The sequence below is a fragment of the Pleurodeles waltl genome, chromosome 3_1 (assembly GCF_031143425.1).
Source record: "Pleurodeles waltl isolate 20211129_DDA chromosome 3_1, aPleWal1.hap1.20221129, whole genome shotgun sequence".
In the NCBI taxonomy this organism is placed as follows: Eukaryota; Metazoa; Chordata; class Amphibia; order Caudata; family Salamandridae; genus Pleurodeles; species Pleurodeles waltl.
In genome coordinates this window covers 809,133,425-809,157,441 of record NC_090440.1, presented here as the reverse complement: position 1 = coordinate 809,157,441, position 24,017 = coordinate 809,133,425, and the positions used below count along the sequence as shown (strand labels likewise).

The following is a 24,017-nucleotide window of genomic DNA, read 5'->3' as shown; positions in this document are numbered from 1 at the left end:
TGTTGTAGATGTGGTGAGGACAGGGGTCTGTGGGAGCTTGGGAACGAATGCTGTTCATGATGCTTTCAGTCTCTTCTGTGTTGAGAGTGGACTAGCTGGGGATGGTTTGGGTGGGTTCTGGCGGGGTAGGTCGGTCGTAGGTTCTGATGCTGGGCAGGTTCTGCAGTAGGAAGCCGTCATAAATGTCATTAATCTTGCGGTGGAAGAAAGTACCCAATTTGTCTCAGGTGGGATGTTGGTGGCTTCGGAGGGGCCTTGATGAATTTGTTGATTACCGTGAAGAGTTATCTCATGTTGTGCTGTGAGGTGTTGATGCGTTCATGGAGTGCGGCTTTGTTTGTGTTCTTGATGAGTAGTGGTGATTAGCAGCGGCGGCTTTGAAGGAAGCAAGGTCTTCGCTGGTTTTGCTGTTTCTCCATTTCTTCTGAAGGCGCCTGCAGGTGTGCTTGGATTCTTGGAGTTCGATGGTGAACCAGGTCACTTTTTTTGGAATGCGCTTGACCGAAGTTGATTAGATGAGGGCTAAGGAGTTGGTGCTTTCGGTGATCCAGAAGTTGAGGTTGCATGCTGCGGTGTTGGCATCATCAGAGGGAGGCGGGGGTGATTTGGTAAGGGTCGTGGTGAGTTGCTCATCAGTGATTTTGTTCCATTTCCTGTGGGGGGCCCTGGGGACGCGGAGGCAGCTGTTCGGTGTGGTGATTGTTTGGTTGTGGTGTGCTCTAGTTTTCATCATAGGAAAGCCAGAGCCTTCCACAGTGAAAATAGCTTTAACTGGAGAGATATAGGGCCTGATTATGAGTCTGGTGGTCACAAGACCGCCAGACTTGGGGTGGCAGTTGGACTGCTGCAGCTGTGGCAGTCTGACTGTCACATTATGAATTTGAATTTGGTGGGTAGACCCGTCAACAGACCACCAAGATCCTGATGGGCTGACGGCAGTCCTGGTTGTAATCTGCCAGGGCAGCGCTGAACTCAACGCAGCCTTTCTGATTACAACCTTCTTCTCCACCAGCCTTTTCATGATGGTTTCTCCACCAGGAAAGGGCTGGCGGAGAACAAGTGCTGGAGGCCATGGGGGGGGGGGGACAGTGCAGGGCCCGCCCTGTCCAGCACCTTCAGAATGGACACTGCCTACTTTGCAGACAGTGCAGTTTCTGAGGGTGCTGGTTGCCCCCCTCTGTGCTACAATATAGCACTCAACTCCTTTAAGGGAGACACGTGATATCTCATAGCACTGTTCCTGCCAGTTTGACCAACAGGTCTGCTCTATGTCAAGGTTTTTACAGGTCAGCCAGGTCAGACCGGTGGAAATGTTGTAATAGGGCGGGGGCCCCACCACCATGGCGGAGGCATCCTCCCGGCGAGTTTGTCAGGCCCACATTGGGACCGCCAAACTCGTAATCGGCCCCATGGTTACATTACATTTCTACATGTTCTGTTTTTTTAAATAGTGTGCACCATACTTTGGGGAAATCAAGGCCTACATAGGGGTGACTTATTCATAGTTAAAATGAAAGTTTTCCCTGTCAAAAGAGTTATTTTTTGTAGTTTGGACTGCAGTTTTATACTCCAGCAGTCAGGAAACATAGGTAGGTCTGAAGTCAATGTTTTCCGTTCTCATACGAATGGATGGCACAAAAAGTGCTGCAGTTCACAAGTAATATTAACTTTCCATGTCATGAGTGTATTTGTGCACAGTATACTGTGGTCTTATAGGATAGGAAGATATGGCAATCAGGCATTACCTAATTTTTACTTGTGTTTGGAGTCAGAACATATTGACTGGGCACTGGCCAGAGTTACCTGTATTTTCAGAGTCTAAAGAAAACAGCTATAAAATTCAGCAAAGAAATGGGGGTGACCATGAAAATGGGGCATTTTCTCAGAGCACCTTTGCTACGCCATGTGTAATAATGCCTAAAAAAATGAAGTGTAGTCTATTATCTTTCCAACCAAACCAAGCCTTAAGTTGGACCTACACTCACTGATTTTATGTGAATACTCTATTGACTAATGTTGTTTAAAATGGAGCAAACTAGCACTTTACCCAGGAGGAACTAAGCTGCAACTCTGTGCAAAGTAGCAAAGATGAAAATACTTTTCAACAAACAGCACAATCATGGTTAGCTTTTTTAAATGTGCAGTTATTGTATTTAGATCATTCACACTCTATTAGCTTTATAAACAATGCAGTCTACACTACAAAGTGTGTGACCACCATGACTGTCATAAACATGAAAGAAGAGCATTGGAAGGCCTGCCCTAAAAAGGATGGGTTTTCCGATGAGCTAAAGCCTGAGGGCCCAGTTGGGGACAGGCAGCTGGTGGATTTCCCATTACAGGGCTGGTTCATGCACCACTATGGCACATGCAGTGGTTCCCCACTACTAAAATATGAGGAGGAATTATGAGAACAACTGCATTATAGTGGTCCTCCCACCTAACCAAACTCTAAATGACTCCCAGGGTGCATTACTTTTGATGGGTTACATAAAACTATTGTTTTTCAGGGTTTAGCATGATTTACAATTGTGATCATATAATCATTTTGAAAATAATCAGACATTTATAGTCCAAAACCAGAGAGCATAATTGAGGGGCCAGAGCACAGGAGAGAAATTGCATTCACCATCAGCAACTATTGTTCATCAAAGAAACACTTGTATGATTGAATTACGTGGACCAGGTGGATCAGAAAGAAAATGGCAAAGTGAAAAAAAATACAGTAATGATAATAACCCTGAATGTCACGCTTCTCTGTGTCCACCCCAATAGAGACCCATGAAGTGCTTTTAATCACCTTTAGACACAGGCATTTATTCACTGAATAAGTTCATTTCTACAGTGCTGAGCAATTTTCAGTCTGTAGCGTGGCAATAAAAGTCGCTGATACTTTTGAGAAGCACACTTCCTAAACAACACAACTAGTGGGCTAATTTTCCCAACTTAGTTGCTGCTGCTTATCTGTCTGATGACGGCAGCATCCATCTTCAATGTTTCACAGCAAGACATTATCAAGAGCATAACTTTTAACACACTGGGTTGCTCATTTTAGGTCCTTTGAAAATCCCAGTTTTGGAGCACATGGGAGTTTTGTTTTCTTAATCTGGCTTTGAAAGGTGCAGTCTATACCAAACCCACATTTTCCTCATGCACAATTTTTGCCAGGTAGATGTTAGAGGAATTTGTGCAGGGAAAAAAACTTTACCATTTTCCCCAACAAAAAGCACAGATAGCACATCAAATAGCCATATTGTTCCCCATTCCAAGGTGTTCAGAATGGTCTGGTCAATACTTGATTTGTAATAAAATCAGTGCTGGTGCCCAAAACACTGCTCAAAAGACTGCTGCAGGTGCTATTAAATGTCCCTATATTGAATACCAAGGCGGTGTAGTCTAGAATCAACCTCATGCCTCTTTAATTCACTGCCAGATGCTCCTTGTCCCTTTATCTGACTCTTGTAGGCTCCTGCTGTCTCTCTTGATGTTTTTTCCATCTTCTCTTCCTTCTCTCCAGTTTGTGTGTTTTCCCCTCTGTTGCCGTCAGGGAGTGTCTGATAAGGAAAAATAAGTGATGGTGCCACCCCCGTCTCCAAAAAACAGTGCCAGTGGCCCCAATGGCAACTAACGGGTCAAATTGAGCACTTGGTCTGGTAGTACTTCACAATGGAACCTTTACCTCACACAATATTAATATTTGCAGGTGTGGTATGACAGAATCAAGAGAAAGAGGTACATATAATGATCACCTTTATTAGTAACTTTTTGGGCGTGAAGAGTAAGACCATTTGCAGATTGTCTTTAAGTGTGTGCCATTAATGGGTGTGAGCTATAAGCTTTCGATGCCTCGTTGGCCTGTGGATAATTTGAACGTCGAAGAATATTTTTACAAAATGACAATGAAAGAAGGCAGTAGTGTTATGGCTATTGGGGTCAATAAATTCATGAACTCTGTTATTGTTTTTACAGTGGACATTAATTAATGTATTGTGTGATAAAGCTGGAGAAGCATTTAGGTTTTTTTTATGAGTTATTAAACTAAAATAAACATTTGTTAAGAAATGTTGAGGTTTATCTACCACTCTGTCATCGAAGTATAGTGGTCACATGCCTATTGTCTCTAATTTGTCTAGCCTGTTTTTTGCATTCAGTGGGAAGGGGCTGCTAAATTAGTTTGATATCTGGTCATTCTAGTGGTCTGATAAACTGCAAATGTACATTTACATTCAAATGCTGCTCTGTTGAGGTTTTTTGTATTCATTGGGAAGGGGCTGCTAAATTGGTTTGATACCTGGTCGTTCTAGTGGTCTGATGAATTGCAAATGTACAATTACATTCAAATGCTAAAAAATTGAGACATGTATGTGCCCGGAAATCCTGTCAGACCAAATGAAGGTAAATCTTTGGCTAACTGACAAGACCCCAAGACTTGTTTACAAAGTTGGATTTATTTTTTAACAATTACCAAAACACTGGTGAGAAGAGTCCTGCTTATGTTTTATTTTTGTGCACTACAGAAAAAAGTCATAGTCTCAAATCTCCGTGTAAAAGTTTTGTGATGACTCATAAGTTTTGGTATTTTGAGTAGTAAATTCCTAAATAGCTGAGAATTAGAAATGGTTATTATGCTTGCCTGCCCTTGTGAATTCATAAAAACAAATTGCTTTAGATGAAGAACAAGGTACAATTGAGCCTTCTCTCTTGATGTTTATCATTTTGTATGTCTCACTCGATTATGCTTTATGCCACAACAGACAGTTTCATCTAGCTCGTGCCTGTCCTCCCTCATTTTCCATGGCTTTAGCATCCAAACCATGTTCTTATTTAAATATTTATTTTGACTTTTGTAATACCAGAAGTTATTTCAGTGTCCTTTGAAAGGGAAGAGGGCTTTACTCATGAATACAATTGAATTTACATTATGACAATAGTTCATATGATTCTGAGCCAGCCATTGAGAATGGGTGCTGCAGTTCTGTACAGGCCATGATATATGATCTGTGAGAGTTGTTCAGTTAGTCAGATAGGACCATGTAGAGTTTGGTGCGTTTCTGGATGAGTCTTCCATGAGACCACCTGTCAAGGACACCAAAATGAGAAAAAAGCTGTGGATAAAAGTGAATCTTAGCATTCACATTTATTGATCAAAGGGTGATAGTGATAAGATTTAGCCATCCAAATGGGCAGCTTTTTAAGTGTGCCAGGAAAACGGATGAGCCAAAATAATGTAGAGAAAAGTAGCCAAACTGCCAGCCAACTTGTGGCAATGGATTTCTAATAGGATGACATCCCAGATTGAAATAATCTGCCTAATAATCTATTAAATGTGACTAGAAGGATAACTGAAGATAATCTAAGCAACGAGTTCCAGATTCTTCTTCCAATTTGAAGAAGAGCTATGTGTTAGAAGGAGACAAGTGATGAACAATGTGAGGAGAGTCAAAGATATCAGTTCAAGAGCACATGTAGAAGTTGAAAAAGACTGGTGAGATGACTGGTCCTTATTGAAGTCACCAGCAGACGGATGTGATGTTTGATAGAAAGAGACTTAATTTTAGCTGATGGCTGCAATGGTAGAGAAAGAATGAAACCAACCTACCTTTCACATTTCTCAACTAGATAAATTTAATTTACCAGTTCACTTACCAACTTTTAATTGTTGGTGCAACTCTAGTTAAGCCCAATAAAATAATAATGTATTACCACTTTACTTGGCTTTTAGTTTTAAGCAGATTTTAGTTCATTAAGTAAAAATTCCACTGGTAACTACTAGGGCTACATTCCAGTTCATCTTTTTACCCATTATGTAGAAAGAGACCAGTAGTATGCAAATCAGGCTTGGTTCTGATCCAATACATGCAATCTAGTCCAAAAAAAAGCTGATTTTCACCAGAAGGGAACAGTAGCCACATTAAAATGGGCTTGGCCTATTTATAGCTTATCAGTAGTGTGCAACTTAATTCCAATGGCACGGTGAATATAGGACCCATGTTTAGCCAGTTGTATAACAAAAAATCAACAAGAAGAATATCTGCTTCCAAAATATTGTGTCAAAAATATTGTTTTAAAAAATATAGAGTTTACTTATTTTGTATGTAAGCTACCAAAATATTGTATAAAAATTATTGTGGAACAAAAAAAATATGTTTGCAATGCAATATGTATAGTATTATAAGAAAATGATTTAAAATATTAAAGTAGAAAATAATAATATAATTCAAAATAGTTTTAACTAGCAATGTACATAATACATGTAATTAATTGCAAATATAAAACAATAACTAAACATTTTTAACACATTAAATTAAATAGATTGACAATAATTTCAGAGTAAAAATTAATTAACATAAACATAATCAAATCATCTATGAAACCTAATTTTAATATTTAAGTTAATATACAAAATTGCCTTAATTACCTAAATGAACTGAAGAAATATTATATAAATGTATATATAGCCATATATTAAACATAGTTTCATGAATACAAAATACACTAACAATGTTAACAATACATAAAACATAAAAATTTACAAACATATGTTACCACTTAACTATTTCACAATACATAAAGCAAATAAAATTAATATGAACATTCAAAGATCAATACAAATAGTAAAATCATAACAACTAACAAAATTAAACAGCACTGGAAAAAGTGTTCGGCTTGAAAGCAGTCAAATTAAGTATTCTATCCCCATTTTAAGCAAAGGTAAAAAAAGTGCTGGACTTTGAAGGAATTAGATTTGCTATTCCCACTACAACGTAAGAAAAATCGGGGAAAGTATTGTATTTTGGAGAGGTTAGATTTACTATTCCCTTTCCAATCTGAGCAGCAGTAGAGAAAGTGTTGGACTTTGGAGGTGTTGTACTTACTATTCCCCCTCCAATCTAAACAACAGTAGAGACACATTAGACATTAGAGTTTTTTTTTCTGCTATTCTCACTCCAGTCTAACCAATAGTAGATAAAGTGGTGGACTTTGGAAGGGTTAAATGTACTATTCCTACTCCAATCTAAGCAGCAGTAGGGAAAGTGCTGGAGTTCAGTGGGGTTATATTAACTGTTTCCACTCCAGCATAGGAAAAAACATAGAAAGGCTTGGACGTAAAAACAGTTACTTATACCATTTCAAAATTTAAACACATTTAAATACCTAAAAACATGCAATTATTAAAACATACTAAAAAAATATATATATACTATGTGAGTAAATATAATTAAAGACATGGAATAATAATAATACAAAAATAATTTAACAAATAAAAAACAAAACAAATACATTTAGAATATTTACACCTCTGTCCCTACTTTCCCAAAAAATCCACAGCCTCCCAAAAAATATAGTAAATTATGAATACAATACCAATAACATTGAAATAATAACTAAATAAAACAAATGCTATTAAAACAGATAATAAATATGCAATACATTTGGTAAACCTTGTTATTAAATATACCTAATAATGTATTAACATTTATTTAAATACAACAACAAAAATATCATTCAAACAGTCACAAATTAATATAATTTGTTACAATTAAATATTTAAAATAACATTTATTTGGTAAAAATTTAATTTAAACAACTTCACCCCTATTCTCCATACAAACTCAAGAACCCACAAGTAAAAAATAATTTTCTAACTTAACTGTACAAATATAAAATATACACTGCAAATTACTAAGTACAATAAATAATTAAAATGACAGCAAATGTGTTTACACATTTACATAATTAGTCATCAATTGAATAGTTATTTAACATAAAAATCAATTAAGGACAAAAAAGAAACAAACTACTTCTCTATGCCCCCACACACCTAGTATCCTGCTAGCAAATTAGAAATCACTAGTTAAATGTAAAAAACATAATCGCACAATAAAATTTACAAAATATACTTTAAACATTTAAAACACATATTAATTACATTAACACCGTCAATTATTACAATTAGTAATGTATCAAATTATTTTAAACATTTTAGTTAATTCAACTTTATTAAGTAAACATTGTTATATACAACATTTTTAAAAACAGTTTTATGTAAGTAAAGTAATTATATTCTTGTCATCTATATTCTGTTCCTCAGTATTTTTGTTGGGAAAATATTTTGACTTTTGGTATTATATTTATTTAAATAATATTTTTGATTTGATAATTGTCATTTTCCATCTGACTAATCACATGAAACTTAGGGAATTTCACTCAGAAAAAAATAAATGTGATTTACTGAGTGCTTGAAAAAATCCAAGTGACTCATAGTTTCCCTGGCCAGTTTTGTGCAGAATAGCACTCTAGACAAGGACTAGCTATATGCAAATCAGGTCTAGTCCTACTCAATATAAAAGGTCCAGCCCAAACTGTTTCTAGAAATAGATGTTCCACCATGTTGTAGGCATGCCCATGTGATCCACTACTTTTAAAATGATCTGTTTGGAGGTACCATAGTTATACAAGAATGTTGTTGACTTTTAGCAAGATATGTGGCACTCTTTAGTTGTGTCAATGGCAGCAATAGTCTTTAGAGCCAGAAAACACTTTGACAGCTATAAGCATGGTGTGCCACAAAGTTCCTGGAAAGTCAACGCTTTCCTAGATAATATGAACTTAATTAGACAAGCATTGATGTGCAGTGTGATTTACAAAAAGAGTGACACTCTATCATGTAAAGATACCACCATGACAATTAAAATGTTGTGTGAATGATAATTACAACAGTCAAACTCTTATCAGTGTTCATGGCTCATTTTATATTTGGCAAGCATCATAGAACACCCCTAGCTGTAGAGCTGAAGTGAATTTGAAGTTATGTTTGTGTATCTGTGCAGTTTAAATGTGAACTGTTGTGTCTTTTCACATGGAATCCCCTTACACTTAAATAAACCAGGAGCAGTCACTTTGAACTTCAGAATCCTAATACAAGCACTGTGGGAGATTTAGTATCACACTGAATGTGTACCTTGTTTATTTTTTAAATCAAGACAGAGGACTGCAAGCCCCTGCAGGCTGGTTCAGTAGCATAATTAAACTTGAGCCCCCCCCTTGTAAAGTACTTGGAGGGGGCCCACCAACCTAGTCAGGAGCTCTCGAGCCAGGGGCTGCGGGGCTAATGTTACGCCGCTGGGCTGGTTTGTCATTCCATTTTATAAGCCTTGCTTAGGATAACTAGCTTTTTACTACCTATATAAGGGGTGGGCTCTTGCTGTCCCTGTGCTAGTTTACTCTCAGTCACAGTACAGTTGATTTACTACAGCCATATAAAACATACATTGGGAGTCGTTAGGAGCTTGGCGATCAGAAATATCCTTCTGCCAAACGTCCAGTGAGGAGACCGCCACAGTGCTGGCGGTCTTCCCACTGGCCCCATTACAACTTTCCCACTGGGCTGATCGTCAGAAACTAGGCTTTCCACCGGTTAGCCCAGTGGGAAAGGTGCAGCAGCATTGTTCCCTGCTCATAATAGAGCCGGCAGCAATGCTGATGCACGCAAAGCATAGCAGACAGGGCAAATCTCAGGATGTTGGGCAAGGGGGGACCTGACTTGCCCATGCCATGGCATTCGAAGTGCAGGACCCCCTGCACTTGTTCTCCGCCAGTCTTTTCATGGCGGGTGATATGCCCTGAAAAGGCTGGCAGAGTACAAGGTTGTAATCAGCCACGGTGGAACTGACTTTAGCGCCGCTGTGGCTGATTACAACCACAACCGCTGTCATCCTGTCTGGATCACTGATCCTTGAAGCGATGATGTCTTTTGGCGGTGCGACCTCCAAACTTTTAATTTGAGAGTCGGACCACCACAAGTATGGCGGTCTAGTGACTGACAGACTCATTATAAGGCCCTATAACTCATATAGCAGAATGTCATTTGTCATCTGTCTCCTAAACATCCACTCAGCATATATAATATACCATGTGCTACTATGCATATGTAGCACAAGAGGGTCATCTATTTGTAAAAGACATAGAAGAGAGACTTTGAAGAGACCAACAGGCTTGTGTGGCACCTGCAAGTAAAACTGTTCTTATGCCCAAAGAGTGACATAGGGCCAGATGTAGGTAAGTAACATTTTGCGACTTGCAAATTGCGAGTCTGACCGACTCGCAATTTGCAACTCGCAAAACCATATGCAGAAAGGTGTCTCAGACACCTTCTGCGACTCGCTATGGGGTCGCAAAGACCCACCTCATGAATATTAATGAGGTGGGTCGCACTTTGCGACTCCATAGCGAGTCCATGTACTCACAGGGCTGGTGGCCTGCTGGAGACAGCAGACCTCCATGTCTGTGACTGCTTTTTTAATAAAGCAGTTTTATTTTTTTATTTTTGCAGCCCGTTTTCCTTAAAGGAAAACGAGTTGCAAAAAGAAAAACTTCCGAAACCATTTGGTTTCGTTTTTTTCAGAGTAGGCAGTAGTCCATAGGACCACTGCCTGCTCTGAAAAAACATTTTTTTTGGCATTCATAAAAGGGGAAGTTTCCCTTTTGTGAATGAGTTACCACCCACCTCAAGTGGGTGGTAACTGCGAGTTGGTTTGCGACTGCATTCGCGGTCACAAAGCAACTCAGCATGGCGATGCGGTCGCAAATAGGAAGGGAACACCCCTTCCTATTTGCGAGTCGCATCCTCAAATTGCGAGTCGGTACCGACTCGCAATTTGAGGTTGTGCAACGCGTTCGGCCTTTTGCATGCTGCAAACTGCGTTTTTCGCAGTTTGCGAGATGCAAAAGGCATCCTACATCTGGCCCTAAGTCCCACAGGCATTGAATTCATAAGTCAGAAAACTGAATATTTACCCTACTGTCCTAATAACACAAGAGTGTTATCTTCAGGGAATATGTTGCATATAGTTGGAATGAACATACACGTTTTCAAATAGGTAAGGCCATTTGCTGTATTGTGGCCCAACAATATTTTGGCACGTTAACAAATGTCTTATAGACAAGGGATTAAAATAGTAATGCTGTTTATTCGACCTTCAGTTGGAATTCTTTTTGGAACCTCAAACGTTTGCAAATGAGTGAAATATTTTATCTGGATGAGGGGTAATTACTGGCACTGTTAGTTAACAGACCCGACTGGAATAACTCGTATTACAGTTTGCCCTCGGGGATAGAAGGAGGAATGGTGACGTTCTTATAAGTGGTGCCGTAAAGTAATTGCAGTGAGCAAAGAAGTACCTCCATTTAATTTCGGCATTTCCAGTGGTTTTTCCATCGACTCACCTGTGCAGCTTGGAGCAGACGATTGCCAGCTTGCAGAAGGTACGCAGAAGAAAAGGTTTGAGCAGGGTGGCATGTCGTATTCACTTCCGTAAGTAATGTGTGTGCTATTTTTGTTAAAAACAACTCGTTTATTTTCCTCCACAAAACACCCGTTAACGCCTCCGTTGCACACCATCAAGTAAATATTTTTTAAGCTAATGTTAGATGATGCAGCCTAATGGTTTTGCCCGCACGCGGAAGTCAATTTAGAGGTATCACTTTGACAATAAGAATCTACACACCAAAAATAATTTGTACTAATCCTGACCACGATGTAAAAGTACTGTATCTGATTTTAATTATAAATTGTCTGAATAGTATGTGGCACCTGCTGGAAGCAACATTGCTTGTGATAAATGGTAACTCTGAGCACATATTGGCTGTTATACAGTTCAAGGGAACTTACCGCCTTGTACAGTTTCCTGGTCAAACGATTCTATTACCTAAAGCCCGGGTAGAAAGGAGATGTCCAATCATTAATTTTCTAGGGACCTTTGAAGTACTGATTTAAAATCTTGGTGCCAGAAGTTCCTACAACACACGTCCTGGCTGTTATTACATTGTTGGTGGCCCGGAAGACTCACCGGACAGTTGTTTCTTTTTCTTCTAATTGAAAGCAAAAGTATGTTTCCTGATGAAGTTGGAACAGCGATAGCTGTGTTTACATTATGTGGACGTGTTTACAGACATGCATTGAGGATTCTTTGGTGGTGTGATATGAGAAAAACGTTGCGATTTATCATAATCACGTTCGGTGGGTCGTGTGCACATTTTCCCTGATACTTACTCAAACATTGTCCCTGTTAGCGGATGTGGTGCAGACAGCACAGATTGGAAACATGGATTGCTACACACGCCATCCTGGCATCGAGCCTCTACTGAAAAGGACACCTTCTGGCACTATAGAACATTCCCACTGTGTTGGCAATGGCCCAAACAGTTTTATTTCAATTTTGTGGAATCCTCTTTGAAAGAAGTCTGGCATCCATTGATCCTACATAAGTGAGCCTAGAATATTAATATTTTCTCACTCTGTAAACAACAGAATTTGCAAAAGTTGATAAGTCTTTTAGTTCAGTGATAGGTCATCTCTTCCCTTCCTAAAAAGTGGAAATGTCCATAATGCGGTTTGATTTTTGTCATTTTGCAGACAAATAGGTTTTGTCTTACTTTGCAATTACTATTATTTCTTTGTTACAACAACTATATTGTGTTGGAAGACCTTTCGGGAAAAACGATACCACACGCAGGTAGTTTTGCACATAAAAGGACAGGTTAATGCTGGAACCACAATCACATCAAGATGATGAAGACTCAGGTCCCTTTTCATTAAATTGTCTATTGCAATGACTATGATTGGTTTCAGGAATGCCAGAGCCTATAAACAAAGAAGAACATGGTTTATCAGAGGATAATGGGTTTTTAGTGGAGGAGAATGGAATTTCGTCGAAAGGCCAATTACTACCTAGCCCTATGCATCTCAATAGATAAATAGAAGACATTAAACTAAGAGAAGACGGATTTTACAGGCCGAATTTGCTGAAACCGTTTTGTAAAAACTTAAGTAATGCCGAAAGAGCAGCGTAGCCATCGATGTTCGTACCAATGAGAGCCACTAAAGATAAGCTCCACAGGTTAGGCCTCTCTTGTCTGCAATGTTTGCATTACACTTAGATGGTCTACCACAACATGTAGGGTGATCAAACACTTCAAGGGAAGTTCTCACTATCTCATAGAGCAAATGACAATTAAAACCATTTCCTTTTACAGATAGGATGATTTGTACCATTTCTACCGGTTTTGTTAGTTATCCAGTATGGATGTCTGCCACAGCAAAGTTTGTGTTACATTACCACAAGCAAAATACTGATTGTAAATCTATCACAACAGTTGAAATGACAGCAAGGTGTTAATGTTCCAAACATCACTGAGTTCAGGTTATAGGCTTCATTCTGGTACGGGAAACAGCCTTTTCTACACGGCCAGAGCAACACGTAGCGTAGCCACACAAGGTTTACCATGCTTGCCTGAACCACGCATGTGCCTGAACCATGCAAATGCGTGGTCAGGGCACCATGCATATGCGTGGTTCAGGTGCAGAGCAGGAATAGCCAGGAGAGGAACGCAGTGACCGGTAAGTGTGGCTGCTGTAGGTGGGGGAATTTTTAAGGACAGAGGGGGTCAGCACCGCCAACAGGCTGGCGGTGCTCCCCTGGTCATTACGACTGCGGCGGAAGCGCCGCGGTCACACCGCCGGGGCCAGCGGTTTCCCGCCACAATGGCCCCAGCGGTAGTAATCCGCCAGGGCAGCGCTGCTAGCAGCGCAGCCCAGGGGATTACGAGCTCCCCTACAGCCAGCCTTTACCTGGCGGTTCACGCTGGCGGTACGGGGAGTCGCGGGGCCCCTGGGCTGCCTGGCATGGGCAGTGCAGGGGCCCCCTGACAGGGCCCCATGCGGCTTTTCACTGTCTGCTCTGCCGACAGTGAAAAGCGCGACGGGTGCAACTGCACCCGTCACACGGCCGCAACACCGCCGGCTCCATTTGGAGCCGGCTCCCATGTTGCGGCCCACATCCCCGCTGGGCCGGCGGGTGGAAACTCTGTTTCCGCCTGCCGGCCCAGCGGGGATGTCATAATGGGCACCGCGGGAGTGCGGCCGCACGGCGGTTGCCAATGTTGTAATGAGGGCCAGAGTTTGGTAGGTTTTAGAGTTCAGGGCAGGGAGGTCGTTGTAGTTTTTATGACAGGGTGGGATAGGTTTTAGGGTTTGGGCGGGGGCTCAAGTTAGCTTTTAGTACACGGTGGCGTAGGCCTTAGGGTTCAGGGCAGGGTCGGGAGTTGGGGTAGTTTTTAGCACAGAGTATGGTAGTTTTTAGGACAGGGTGGGGTATTTTTTAGAGGTTAAAGTGGGGGTTCAGGGTAGTTTTAAGGATAGGGATGGGTACGTTTTAAGGTTTAGGGTGGGGGTGGCAGGTCAGAGTTGTTTTTAGGACACAGCAGGTTAGTTTTCAGGGCAGGGTAGGTTTTAGGGTTTAGGGCCGGTGTTCGGGGTAGGTTTTAGGGTTTGGGGCAGGGTAGTTTTAGGACAGGGTGGGGTAGTTTTTAGGACAGGGTGGTTTTAGAGTTTAAGGTAGGGCAGGGGGTTGGGGTAGTTTTTAGGACAGGGTTGCATAGTTTTTAGGACAGGATAGGTTTGAGGCTTTAGGGCAGAGTGTAGGATCAGGGTAGTTTTTATGACAGGGAGGGGTAGCTTTTAGGACTGGGTAGGTTTTAAAGTTCAGGGGTCGAGATAGTTTTTAGGACAGGGCGGGTAGGTTTTAGATTTCAATGTTGAGGTCAGGGTAGTTTTTAGGGCAGGGTGGGGTCGTTTTTATGACAGGTTGGGATAGGTTTAGGGCAGGAGTCAGGATTTTTTTAAGAGTGCTCAGTTTAGGTGTTGGGGTTTAGGACGGTGGTGGAGGGTCGGGGTAGTTTTTAGGACAGGGTGGGGTAGTTTTTAGGACAGGGAGGTTTTAGGGTGGGGTCAGAGTAGTTTTTAGGACAGCGTGGGGTAGTTTTTAGGACTGGGTAGGTTTTCGGGTTAATGGCGGGGTCGGTGGGTTTTAGGGTTGGGGCGGGACTGTAGTGGTAGTTTTAGGACAGGGTGGGATAGTTTTTAGGGCAGAGTGGGGTAGGTTTTAGGGTTTAGGGTGGGGCGGGGACAGGGTAGTTTTTAGGACAGGATAGGTTTTAGGGTTTATGGCGAGGTGGGGTTGGGGTAGTTTTTAGTACAGGGTGGGGTAGTTTTTAGGACAGGGTATATTTCAGGGGTTTAGGGTAGGGGTTGGGGTAGTTTTTAGGACAGGGCAGGGTAGGTTTTAGGACAGGGTAGGTTTTAGGGTTTAGGGCAGGAGTTGGGTAGTTTTTAGGACAGGGCAGGGTAGGTTTTAGGGTTTAGAGCGGGGGATGGGGTAGTTTTCAGGACATGATGGGGTCATTTTAAGGACAGGGTAGGTTTTAGGGCAGGGGTGGGGGTTCGGGCTAGTTTTTTTGGACAGGGCTGGTCGGGTTTTAGGACAGGGCAGGGTAGCTTTTAGGGTTTAGGGCAGGGGTCAGGGTAGTTTTTAGGACAGGGCAGGGTAGCTTTTAGGGTTTAGGGCGGGGTTTGGGGTAGTTTTTAGGATAGGGTGGCGTAGTTTTTAGGATAGGGTAGGTTTTAGAGTTTAGGGAAGAGGCGAGGGGGTCAAGGGGGGTTGTATCACACAACCATGCATAGCGTTACCACATATACCTTTAATAAGCATGTTTTTACAATGAAATTTGTTGTAAAGGCATGTGAGGTAAAGACGCAGTCGTGGTTTCAACCGTGTTGCAAATCCATGCGTGGTTCTGTCATACAACTGTCTGGTACTGCCTACGTATTTATTAGTATTTCACCTAACTGCAACATTACCCCAAATCATTATCTCGTCCGGCAGTAACTAATGTAGAAAGTTAGGTGTGTCTTTCAGGCTTTCATGTTATGCCTGATGGTAACTAAGTAATATTGGACTCCTTCATGTAAGCTAAAGACATAATGAACTGTTAATGAAAGAAAATAACAGATTTTTCGATCATACATCATTCAGAGAGATAAACAGAGCATCATTTCATAGCTAGACAGCTGACAATTAAAGTGTCAAGAAAATGTGATATCTTTTTAATATTAACATAACAATTGCCCCCCCAAAAAACTGAATCACAAGTGTTTGCCTACTGAAATTTCACATGCATGTGTACATTTCTTCTTCCATGCATGTACAGACAATTCTCGTGTAACAGAGGCACGACTTTTTACACCCATCACTTCCTCATGCAAACTCGGGATGGTTATTCATATGAATGACATTGTAAAAACTGTACCAAGACCCAGTCTGCTCCTCTCCTGTAATGTCTACTGTGATCAAAAGCTGACAGAAAGGGCTGTTGAAGAAATTCACATAGTTTTTAAATGTGTCCATATGCTTAGCTAATGTCGTGGTGCCCTTCATGTTTTAAAAAGTTTGTCGAATTCTAAGTGATCTTGCAAGAAGAATGTTATATTTGTTAAACTATCAACATATTGGGGGTCATTCTGACCCCAGCGGGCGGCGGTTGCCGCCCGCCTGGCGGGAACCGCCATTTGGCCGCACCGTGCTCAAAAGACCGCTGGTGCCATTCTGACCTTCCCGCTGGGTCGGCGGGCGCTACCCAAGGTGGAGCCGGCGGTGTTGCGGGGGTGCGACGGGTGCATTTGCACCCGTCGCGCTTTTCACTGTCTGCTAAGCAGACAGTGAAAAGCTTAATGGGGCCCTGTTAGGGGGCCCCTAGACACCCGTTACTGCCAGCCTCTTCCTGGCGGTGACAACCGCCAGAAACAGGCTGGCGGTAAGGGGGTCAGAATCCCAGCGCCGCCATGGCGGATTCGCCCAGCTGGGGGTAAACCAGCAGGAAACCTCCGGCCCCGGTTTTCTGACTGCGGCTTTATCGCCGCGGTCAGAATGGGCAAGGAAGCACCGCCAGCCTGTTGGCGGTGCTTCCGTCATTCGCGGTCGGAATGACCCCCATTGTGTGTCATGCTTGTACAATATTAATTTATCCCTGCAAGTTTACATATTGTTCTTTTTGTGTTTTTAATACTGTGCTTTATTAAATTTCAGAATGAGGGACAGAGGGCCTCATTACAAGGTTGGCCAGTTGGCCCGTCAACCCTGTGGAGGGGAGACCACCACAGGGATGGCAGTCTCCCCCCCAGGCCGATTACAAGGTTTCCACTAGGCTGACTGTTGGAAACCTGAAAAATCAGAGGTTTCCACCGGTCAGCTCATTGGAAACAGTGCAGCGACATTCCCCTCAGCTCCATATGGAGCCGAGGCCAATGCTGTTGCACAGACGGTTCTCCCAGCACCTGTGTTATACACACTATCTGCTGTAGCAGACAGTGTGCATTCTGGGGGTGCTGTGCAGGTGGGTACCTGCACTGCCCATGACATGGCTGTCGGCAGTGCAAGGGCCCCCGCGGCCCCCAGCACTGGCTTCCCGCCAGCCTTTTTATGGCCATGTTCCCACCATGAAAAGGCTGGTCGAAACTGGACTTGTGATCAGCCCGGCTGCACTGAACTCAATGCCACCGTGGCTGTCTTTAACTCTGATTGCCGCCACCCTGCTGGGAACCATGTTCCTGGCTGTGGCGGCGGTCCCTTGGCGGTCTGAATGCCAGGGTCATAATTTGGCAGTTGGACCGCCAGGATTGTAGGAGTGCGACTGCCACCACGAGTCTGGCAATCTAAAGACCTCCAGCCTCACAATGAGGCCAAGAATCTCAATATGCACACTTTTACTGGGTGCTGCCTTTCAAACTGGATGATGGTGCAGCTATCATCTGAAGTGTGCTGCAGTGTTCAATACAGGTCATGTGACATGATGACGATGTGCAAGGGCTGCTTTTTCAAACTTTAACATGTTAAAATAATTTTTTTTATCCCTGTAGGAAACAAATGTCTTGGGTTTTAAAGGGCCTCGAAAGATGAGCGTGATTATACCTGGAATGAATATGGACCACGAAAGAGTTTCTATCCGGCCACATAATGTAAGTAACACTTAGTCACTGACTACATCACTGCAGTCATCGTATATGTTGGATATGTTGGGGGACAGTGACTCGCCCCCTTCTAACATCTTTTTATTTTTAACCTTACCCTTATACTGAATAAAATAAATATGCAAATTTGAAGTAGTTTTAAAACATTGTACAGATACACCGGCAATTTGAGGTAGAAGTGCTCTTCCCTTTGGGAGGTTGAACCCACTCAGACACACTGGGAGCCTTGAGTGAGGACCCAGTGATGGAGCGTGCCACTAGTGAACTTTAGTGGCTGAGGGCCTGCTCGCTAAAAAAAATGAAGGGATTCCATTGGAAGAAAGTTGTAATAGTAGCTTCACTCTCCTTTAATTGATTTTACATGTATTTGTTGAAAGTTGAGTGGTTACACTATGAGTACTTCTATCTCCCTCTTTCTGATCCTGAATATAATTGTGTTATTTTACCAAAATACATTTTACCACAAAAGATAAATTAATGGTGATTTGCAAAATATGTGGTTATAGAATTAACCGTGAGCAGGGATTGAAAGTTACCACAAGAAGCCCAATTTAAGGAAAGAGCAATGTAAAGTTTAAATACATACTTAATTCATGATTCATTCCTGTGTTCTCACCTACGTCCTTCACATTTTTATGTACTTTTGATAGGAGCACGAAACATTACTTTCAAGATGGCAGAACAAAAGTACAGAGAGTGTGATAGAATTACATAACAAAACACCTGTCTGGAATGATGACACTCAATCCTACGTTTTAAATTTTCACGGCAGAGTGACACAGGCCTCTGTTAAAAATTTCCAGATTATTCATGATAATGACCGTAAGTATTATTTATTGTCAAAAGATAGCTAACGTCAAAATGCATAATTATGATTGCGATTTTCTGAATGTTAATTTACTTACACAAATTATATTGAATTTAAAATATCTTAAACAATAAACCACACATCAGGTCATGGTATGTTATGTATATTTGTAAAGCAGACTATCACCCCAAGGGTATCTCATGGCGCTGATCTCTCATCTGACCACCCGGAGCCTTATCAACATAGTTTGGCTGTGTTTCTCAGAGTCCTTCCTGTGTTTCTAGAAGTGACGACAACACGCTAGCAGCATACAGTGTACAGTGTTCAGGGAGGTGGGGAGAGCGGTGAGGTGAGTGCAGTGTCCTGGAACCAAAGCACCAGGTTATCTGCAGCAGCAGCATCAGCATCGGCCACATCTGCCTCTTGGTGAGTTGGGTTGAGCATGGAAGATGCTCCCTGCCCCCAGCCAGTCCTACCGTTCCCCTCAGTGTGTCCCTCAGCTGTTGCTTTTCTGGCCTCCCTGCCTTTATCCAATCAGCTGAGGAGCCTGCTGGTGGGGGAGCATGAAAACAGAGCAGGGACTGAAGGCTGGATTGAAGGTTAGTGGAGAGCTGGAGTGCAGCAGAGACGAGGTTAGCGGTACCCAGCACCAACTAGCGAGGAGCAGCAGCAGAGTTCTCTGCAGTCAGAAATTGCCCACAAACAAAAAACACACAAGGGACATAAGGAAAATAAGGAAACAATGACTGAATAAATGAATTGAACAGAGGAAGCAGAACTGGTTAGCACTAAGCAGTGGTGGGGACTTCCTCCAACCTCTAGCCAAAGCAGCCAGTAGTAGGCCAGTGAGGCTTGATGGTGTGAGAGGCAGCCCACCTTCTAGCCAGTCATTTCCTCCTACAATGAGATCCTAGAGGGGTGAGAGGTCTTAAAATTCCTCTCTTTGTGGAAATAAGCTGCAATACTCTACAATACCCCTATCTCTTGGACTCAATAAAGCATCTGGGACCTGGCTGCAGATGCCCACCTTAGGCTGTGAATGTCCCTCTCAGCCAAACAGGTGTTGCAGAGCAAGGCACCTAGTTAGTCGGTGGAGGTATCCCATGCACCCTTGGCTGACATATCTAAAAGGGGGAGGAATATGAAAAGAGATGCTGCTGTTAAAGATGCACACAAAAAGTTAACTGCTCCTAAAAGCATGTTCACCTAGGGCCAAGGTAATCCCAGGCAAAAGAAAACGGGGGGATGTACGCCGATGTAAGTGCCGTAGCACTTTACCGCCTACAAGCTCACCCTCCAATTTGACCAATTTGGATATGGACAAGCAAGTATCCACTTGTGAGGGGAAAAAAATTATTATAAAGCAAAAATTGTGCAACCTTCTGTTATATGTGAAAGAGGGCATTGGATCCCTCCCAGGATCGCCAAACTCTGAAACTAAAATTCAACCGCCTTGTGATATGCAGCAAAACAACTCTCCTCCAAATGACTGGAACTGTATAGAGGAGTGCAAATGGTTGGAGGTAAGGAAAGCAAACAACTGGAGGTGGATAACCTGATTGACTTCTTGTACCAAAGGCCTCAAGGGGTGGACCAAAGGGCTGAGAAATTTATAAGTAAACTGGATAGTTTGAATAGTAGCAACAACTGCCAAGCCACAGACCCCCTGCATGTGGTGCAGCAAGCAAAACCACAATGGCTTTATCCCCTGAAATTAAAATAGTGATCATCCGAATCCCTGAAGCTGTGCAAACAACATCAGACCCTGAAAAGGAAAAGTCTCCTCACGACCCAAGTGAATGTAAGGAGGTCCTCACCACCATTAGCAATAAAGTACTGATTGATTAGGACGATTATATCATCAGTCCCTTTAATACCAGCATCAGCAATGATGAATCACCCCAGACCCTTAACTCAGAGGATCTCAACAAAGGGGATCCAAATATGTCTGGGTGCAATGTGAACAATAATGAAGACTGCTTTGGAAAGGTAGAAAAAATAAATAAATTACATTGAAGATGAGGTGATTCTTAGTGTAATGGTCCTATTTGAGCTCTCAAAGCAAGACCAATTGCAGGCATATTCAATAAGATGGCTACAGGGGTCCACGGCCAAAGGGGGCCCATGGCAATTGTGCCACTGATGACCATGCAGTGAAGACAGGTAAAAACACATTGCCAAGTAAAGTGTGGCAAACCCATGCCAAATAAAGCAAGGAGCCCCTGACCCCCAAACTATCAACAGCATAGATGCCGGGAGAAATCTGTTGGGCTGGTGGGCTGCAATGAACAAAATGCTAACAACTGTAAGACAAGCGGCTTTGATGTGCACAAACAGGCTAAAAACTCAAATAATCATGTCACACTTATTGGCAACTTATGTCAGAAACATCAATACCCGGTTAGAAAATCTAAATGCTGTAACTTTTAAAGCCCAGCAGCCCGTGAACGAATCGGCAAACCCATGTTATTGTTCCCATCTACTATAGAAGATATTTGCCCTGCTGGAGATAATGTCAGAACTAGTCAGAGAGTGTAAATCAAAAGACTATAAATTCAGGCCAATTGAAAACCATGAGCAACTGGATACCTATGGCCTGGTGACACCTCGGACAAGTATAACATTCACCTGGTCCAGGTCCAATGAAACAACACCAGAACTTTAAGCACTTAATTAATTGACCGGGTGAAGGCTCACCAAGCCTAAATAATGTGGAACTAACTACCAATAATTTCTCAAGAAAAAATACAAATCACCTGGAGAAATTAAATAAAAAGCTAAGCAACCGGACAAAAACTACTCAAAAAGTATTTCCCATATTTGAGGATCTCTGGTTTGGGAGCAAGACAATGAGCAAAAATCCGAAACACGATAAAGTAGTGCTAAGATGTGCTATCACACTGAGCAAGCAACTATCTTTGCAATAGGATAAAAAATCTGACACCTTTAATGGATTTAATGAACAAATAGAGTATCCTGGCCTGACAGCTGTGGAAAACATACATCAAGCTGAAATTACAGAGCAGAGTGCTCAAAATAAAAAGGCGATGGCTGCAGCTTCACAAAGGAAACCAACGCCGGATGGTGCATGTACAGTCCTGGAGTTGTGGATAAACACACAGCTCTTATAATGGCTAGGTATATAAATGGGGGAGTAAAATTGAGCCCTCTGACAAAATAGAGAGCAGCAAGTAATATATCTGCCATCCTAAAATACTCAAACCATTACAAAAGATCTCCTGGCCAAGTGCCCATCACAGGTGGCAGGATAAGCTGCAAGTAAAGGACACACAATCCTATCCATTATTACAAATGTCTGTACTAATATCAACAACTCTGAGCCCAGGGTTGTGTGTGAATGGATGGAGAGATCATACTCCAATGTGTTGTGTGCAAATGCCCACCAGCATCTAGCCAATCTCTGCTCCAATGCTGTTGGTGTCTTATATGGAGGTCTCCCTCACTAATAGCTGAGATATGGAAAGCAAGAAAGGGATATAAAGGCAAACTATGGGAAACCGCCAGAAAAAATGAGGAAAAACAGTGGACTGAACTCTACAAAGTCTCAAAAGCAAACTTTTCTATCAAATTTTAGAAACTGGTAAATACGGGCAAATAGAATCAGCCAGAATGCAGCTTCTTGCGTTTTGGGAACGAAGTAGGCCTAATACATATCTGATCTGCATACAACATCTGCTGAAGACAAAGGCATGGTGTCCCTTGTCTGCATGCAACACTGGACCCCACCAGGAAATTCTGTAGGAGTGGGAAAAAATACTTTTAACACAGTCAATATGAAATCAATAATTGCTTAATTTCACCTGGCGGGGGCACCAGAGCCTACCAGCATATTCAAAATAGCAACTGAAGAATGGGCTTCCTTATTCAGCCCTTTGTTTAAGATCTATATCTTGATAAATGGCATGCTGGATAGCTGGAGGGTTCCGAATTACCCCCCATCCACAAAACCAGCCCTGCTAACCACACAGCCAATTTTAGACTGATTGCACTCTTCGATGGCAAGTGCTTTGCCAAAGCCTTGAATGAAGATCTAGAAGAATAGGCCACTTCGAGAGCAATAATTCCCATCACGTAATCAAGATTTAGACACTGTCATGGCACTGAAGACAATCTGGTTATCCTAACTGCTGTGATTGAAGCAGCAACCATCATAGATGCCCACCATATTATGCTGCATTTATCACCTATACCTTGGCATTTGAAAATTTGATTGTGCAAGTCTCCTGCAGAAGCTACAGAACTAGGGCATTCTGCCAAATGTGCTGAGAGCTACAACTTGTATGTAAGAAACTAGGTGTGAGTAAAACTTTCTGCGAATAGGGTTATATTGCAAACTATCTAGACCACCACAGGTCTAAAGCAGGTGTGCATTTCGGCACCCCTGCTATTTAATCTCTGTTTGGCTGACATAAATACCACACTAGCCAATGCAAGAGTCTTTGTACCAAAGTTTGCTGGCACTCATATCCAGTGATTACTGTATGCTGATGATACAATTATATTTGACCACACAAATGTAGGCTTACAATGTTCCTTGGATGCCTTAGTATTGTACTGCAAAATAAGATATTAATTTTACAAGAACAATAATTATGGTCTGTGGAACCAAAGCTACCTGCAAAGTTACATTTTGTATGGGCCATGCACATGACACATGCAAAATTGGAACAAATATAAAGTATGAAGTATCTGGGAGTCTATTTCAACCAGTGTGGCTCCCACCAAGCTCAGCTGGCAGCACTGAAAGGAATCTCAACATCTATGATCATTAGCTTACAAAAATTGTTAAAAATAATGAGTGACCCAGACCACACAGAATTTGTTGAGTTATCAAAGCCAAGTTTTTGCCAAATTTGGCCTATGGCTCACTGATGTTTAAGGACCAACTAGCTATATGGCTAGATAAACCTTAAACCGGTTGTTATAAACATCGATTCCAATTGCCTGATGCCCCTTCTTCCCAAATCTGAAGTAGATGTGGCCTCCACAAGCAATCAATGATGCTCAAAGCAAGGTTCATAGGGTACTTTGCCACGCATAAGGCCGCACCTCCTGGATCACTGAAGGAGTTGATATTGTTGAGTGTTCTTGACTAAATGCTGGGAGGCCTGTGTGAAGGATGTAGAAGAGTTGTTAGGAGCCCAGTGTCCTTGATCAAAATCTCCCACCAAAATTGTGTGCAAACATCCTTGCTAAAGTTACAAAATTACAATCTGGTGAGGTTGACAGGCAGGAATTAGCACTGAAGGCAGATTTTTTCAACATTTTATTAAGACCTGGGGAAGGCACCTTATCTAGCTTGCCCTTTGAGTTTGGCTAATAAAA

General features: G+C 42.1%; 1 protein-coding gene and 1 long non-coding RNA gene across 4 annotated transcripts in view; one reads left to right on the top strand and one right to left on the bottom strand.

The window, feature by feature from the left end:
- The window catches only part of LOC138284649 (uncharacterized), a 182,320-nt gene that overhangs the window by 28,113 nt on the left and 130,190 nt on the right, over window positions 1–24,017 (bottom strand). The gene's annotated exons all lie outside the window — the stretch shown is intronic.
- TUB (TUB bipartite transcription factor) overlaps window positions 1–24,017 on the top strand; it is a 1,298,762-nt gene that overhangs the window by 1,247,876 nt on the left and 26,869 nt on the right. For all 3 annotated transcript variants that reach the window (XM_069223684.1, XM_069223685.1, XM_069223686.1), the window contains 2 exons: window positions 17,753–17,851; window positions 18,514–18,685. In XM_069223684.1, coding sequence (XP_069079785.1) covers window positions 17,753–17,851; window positions 18,514–18,685 — 271 coding nt within the window. The remainder of the gene's footprint in view (window positions 1–17,752; window positions 17,852–18,513; window positions 18,686–24,017) is intronic.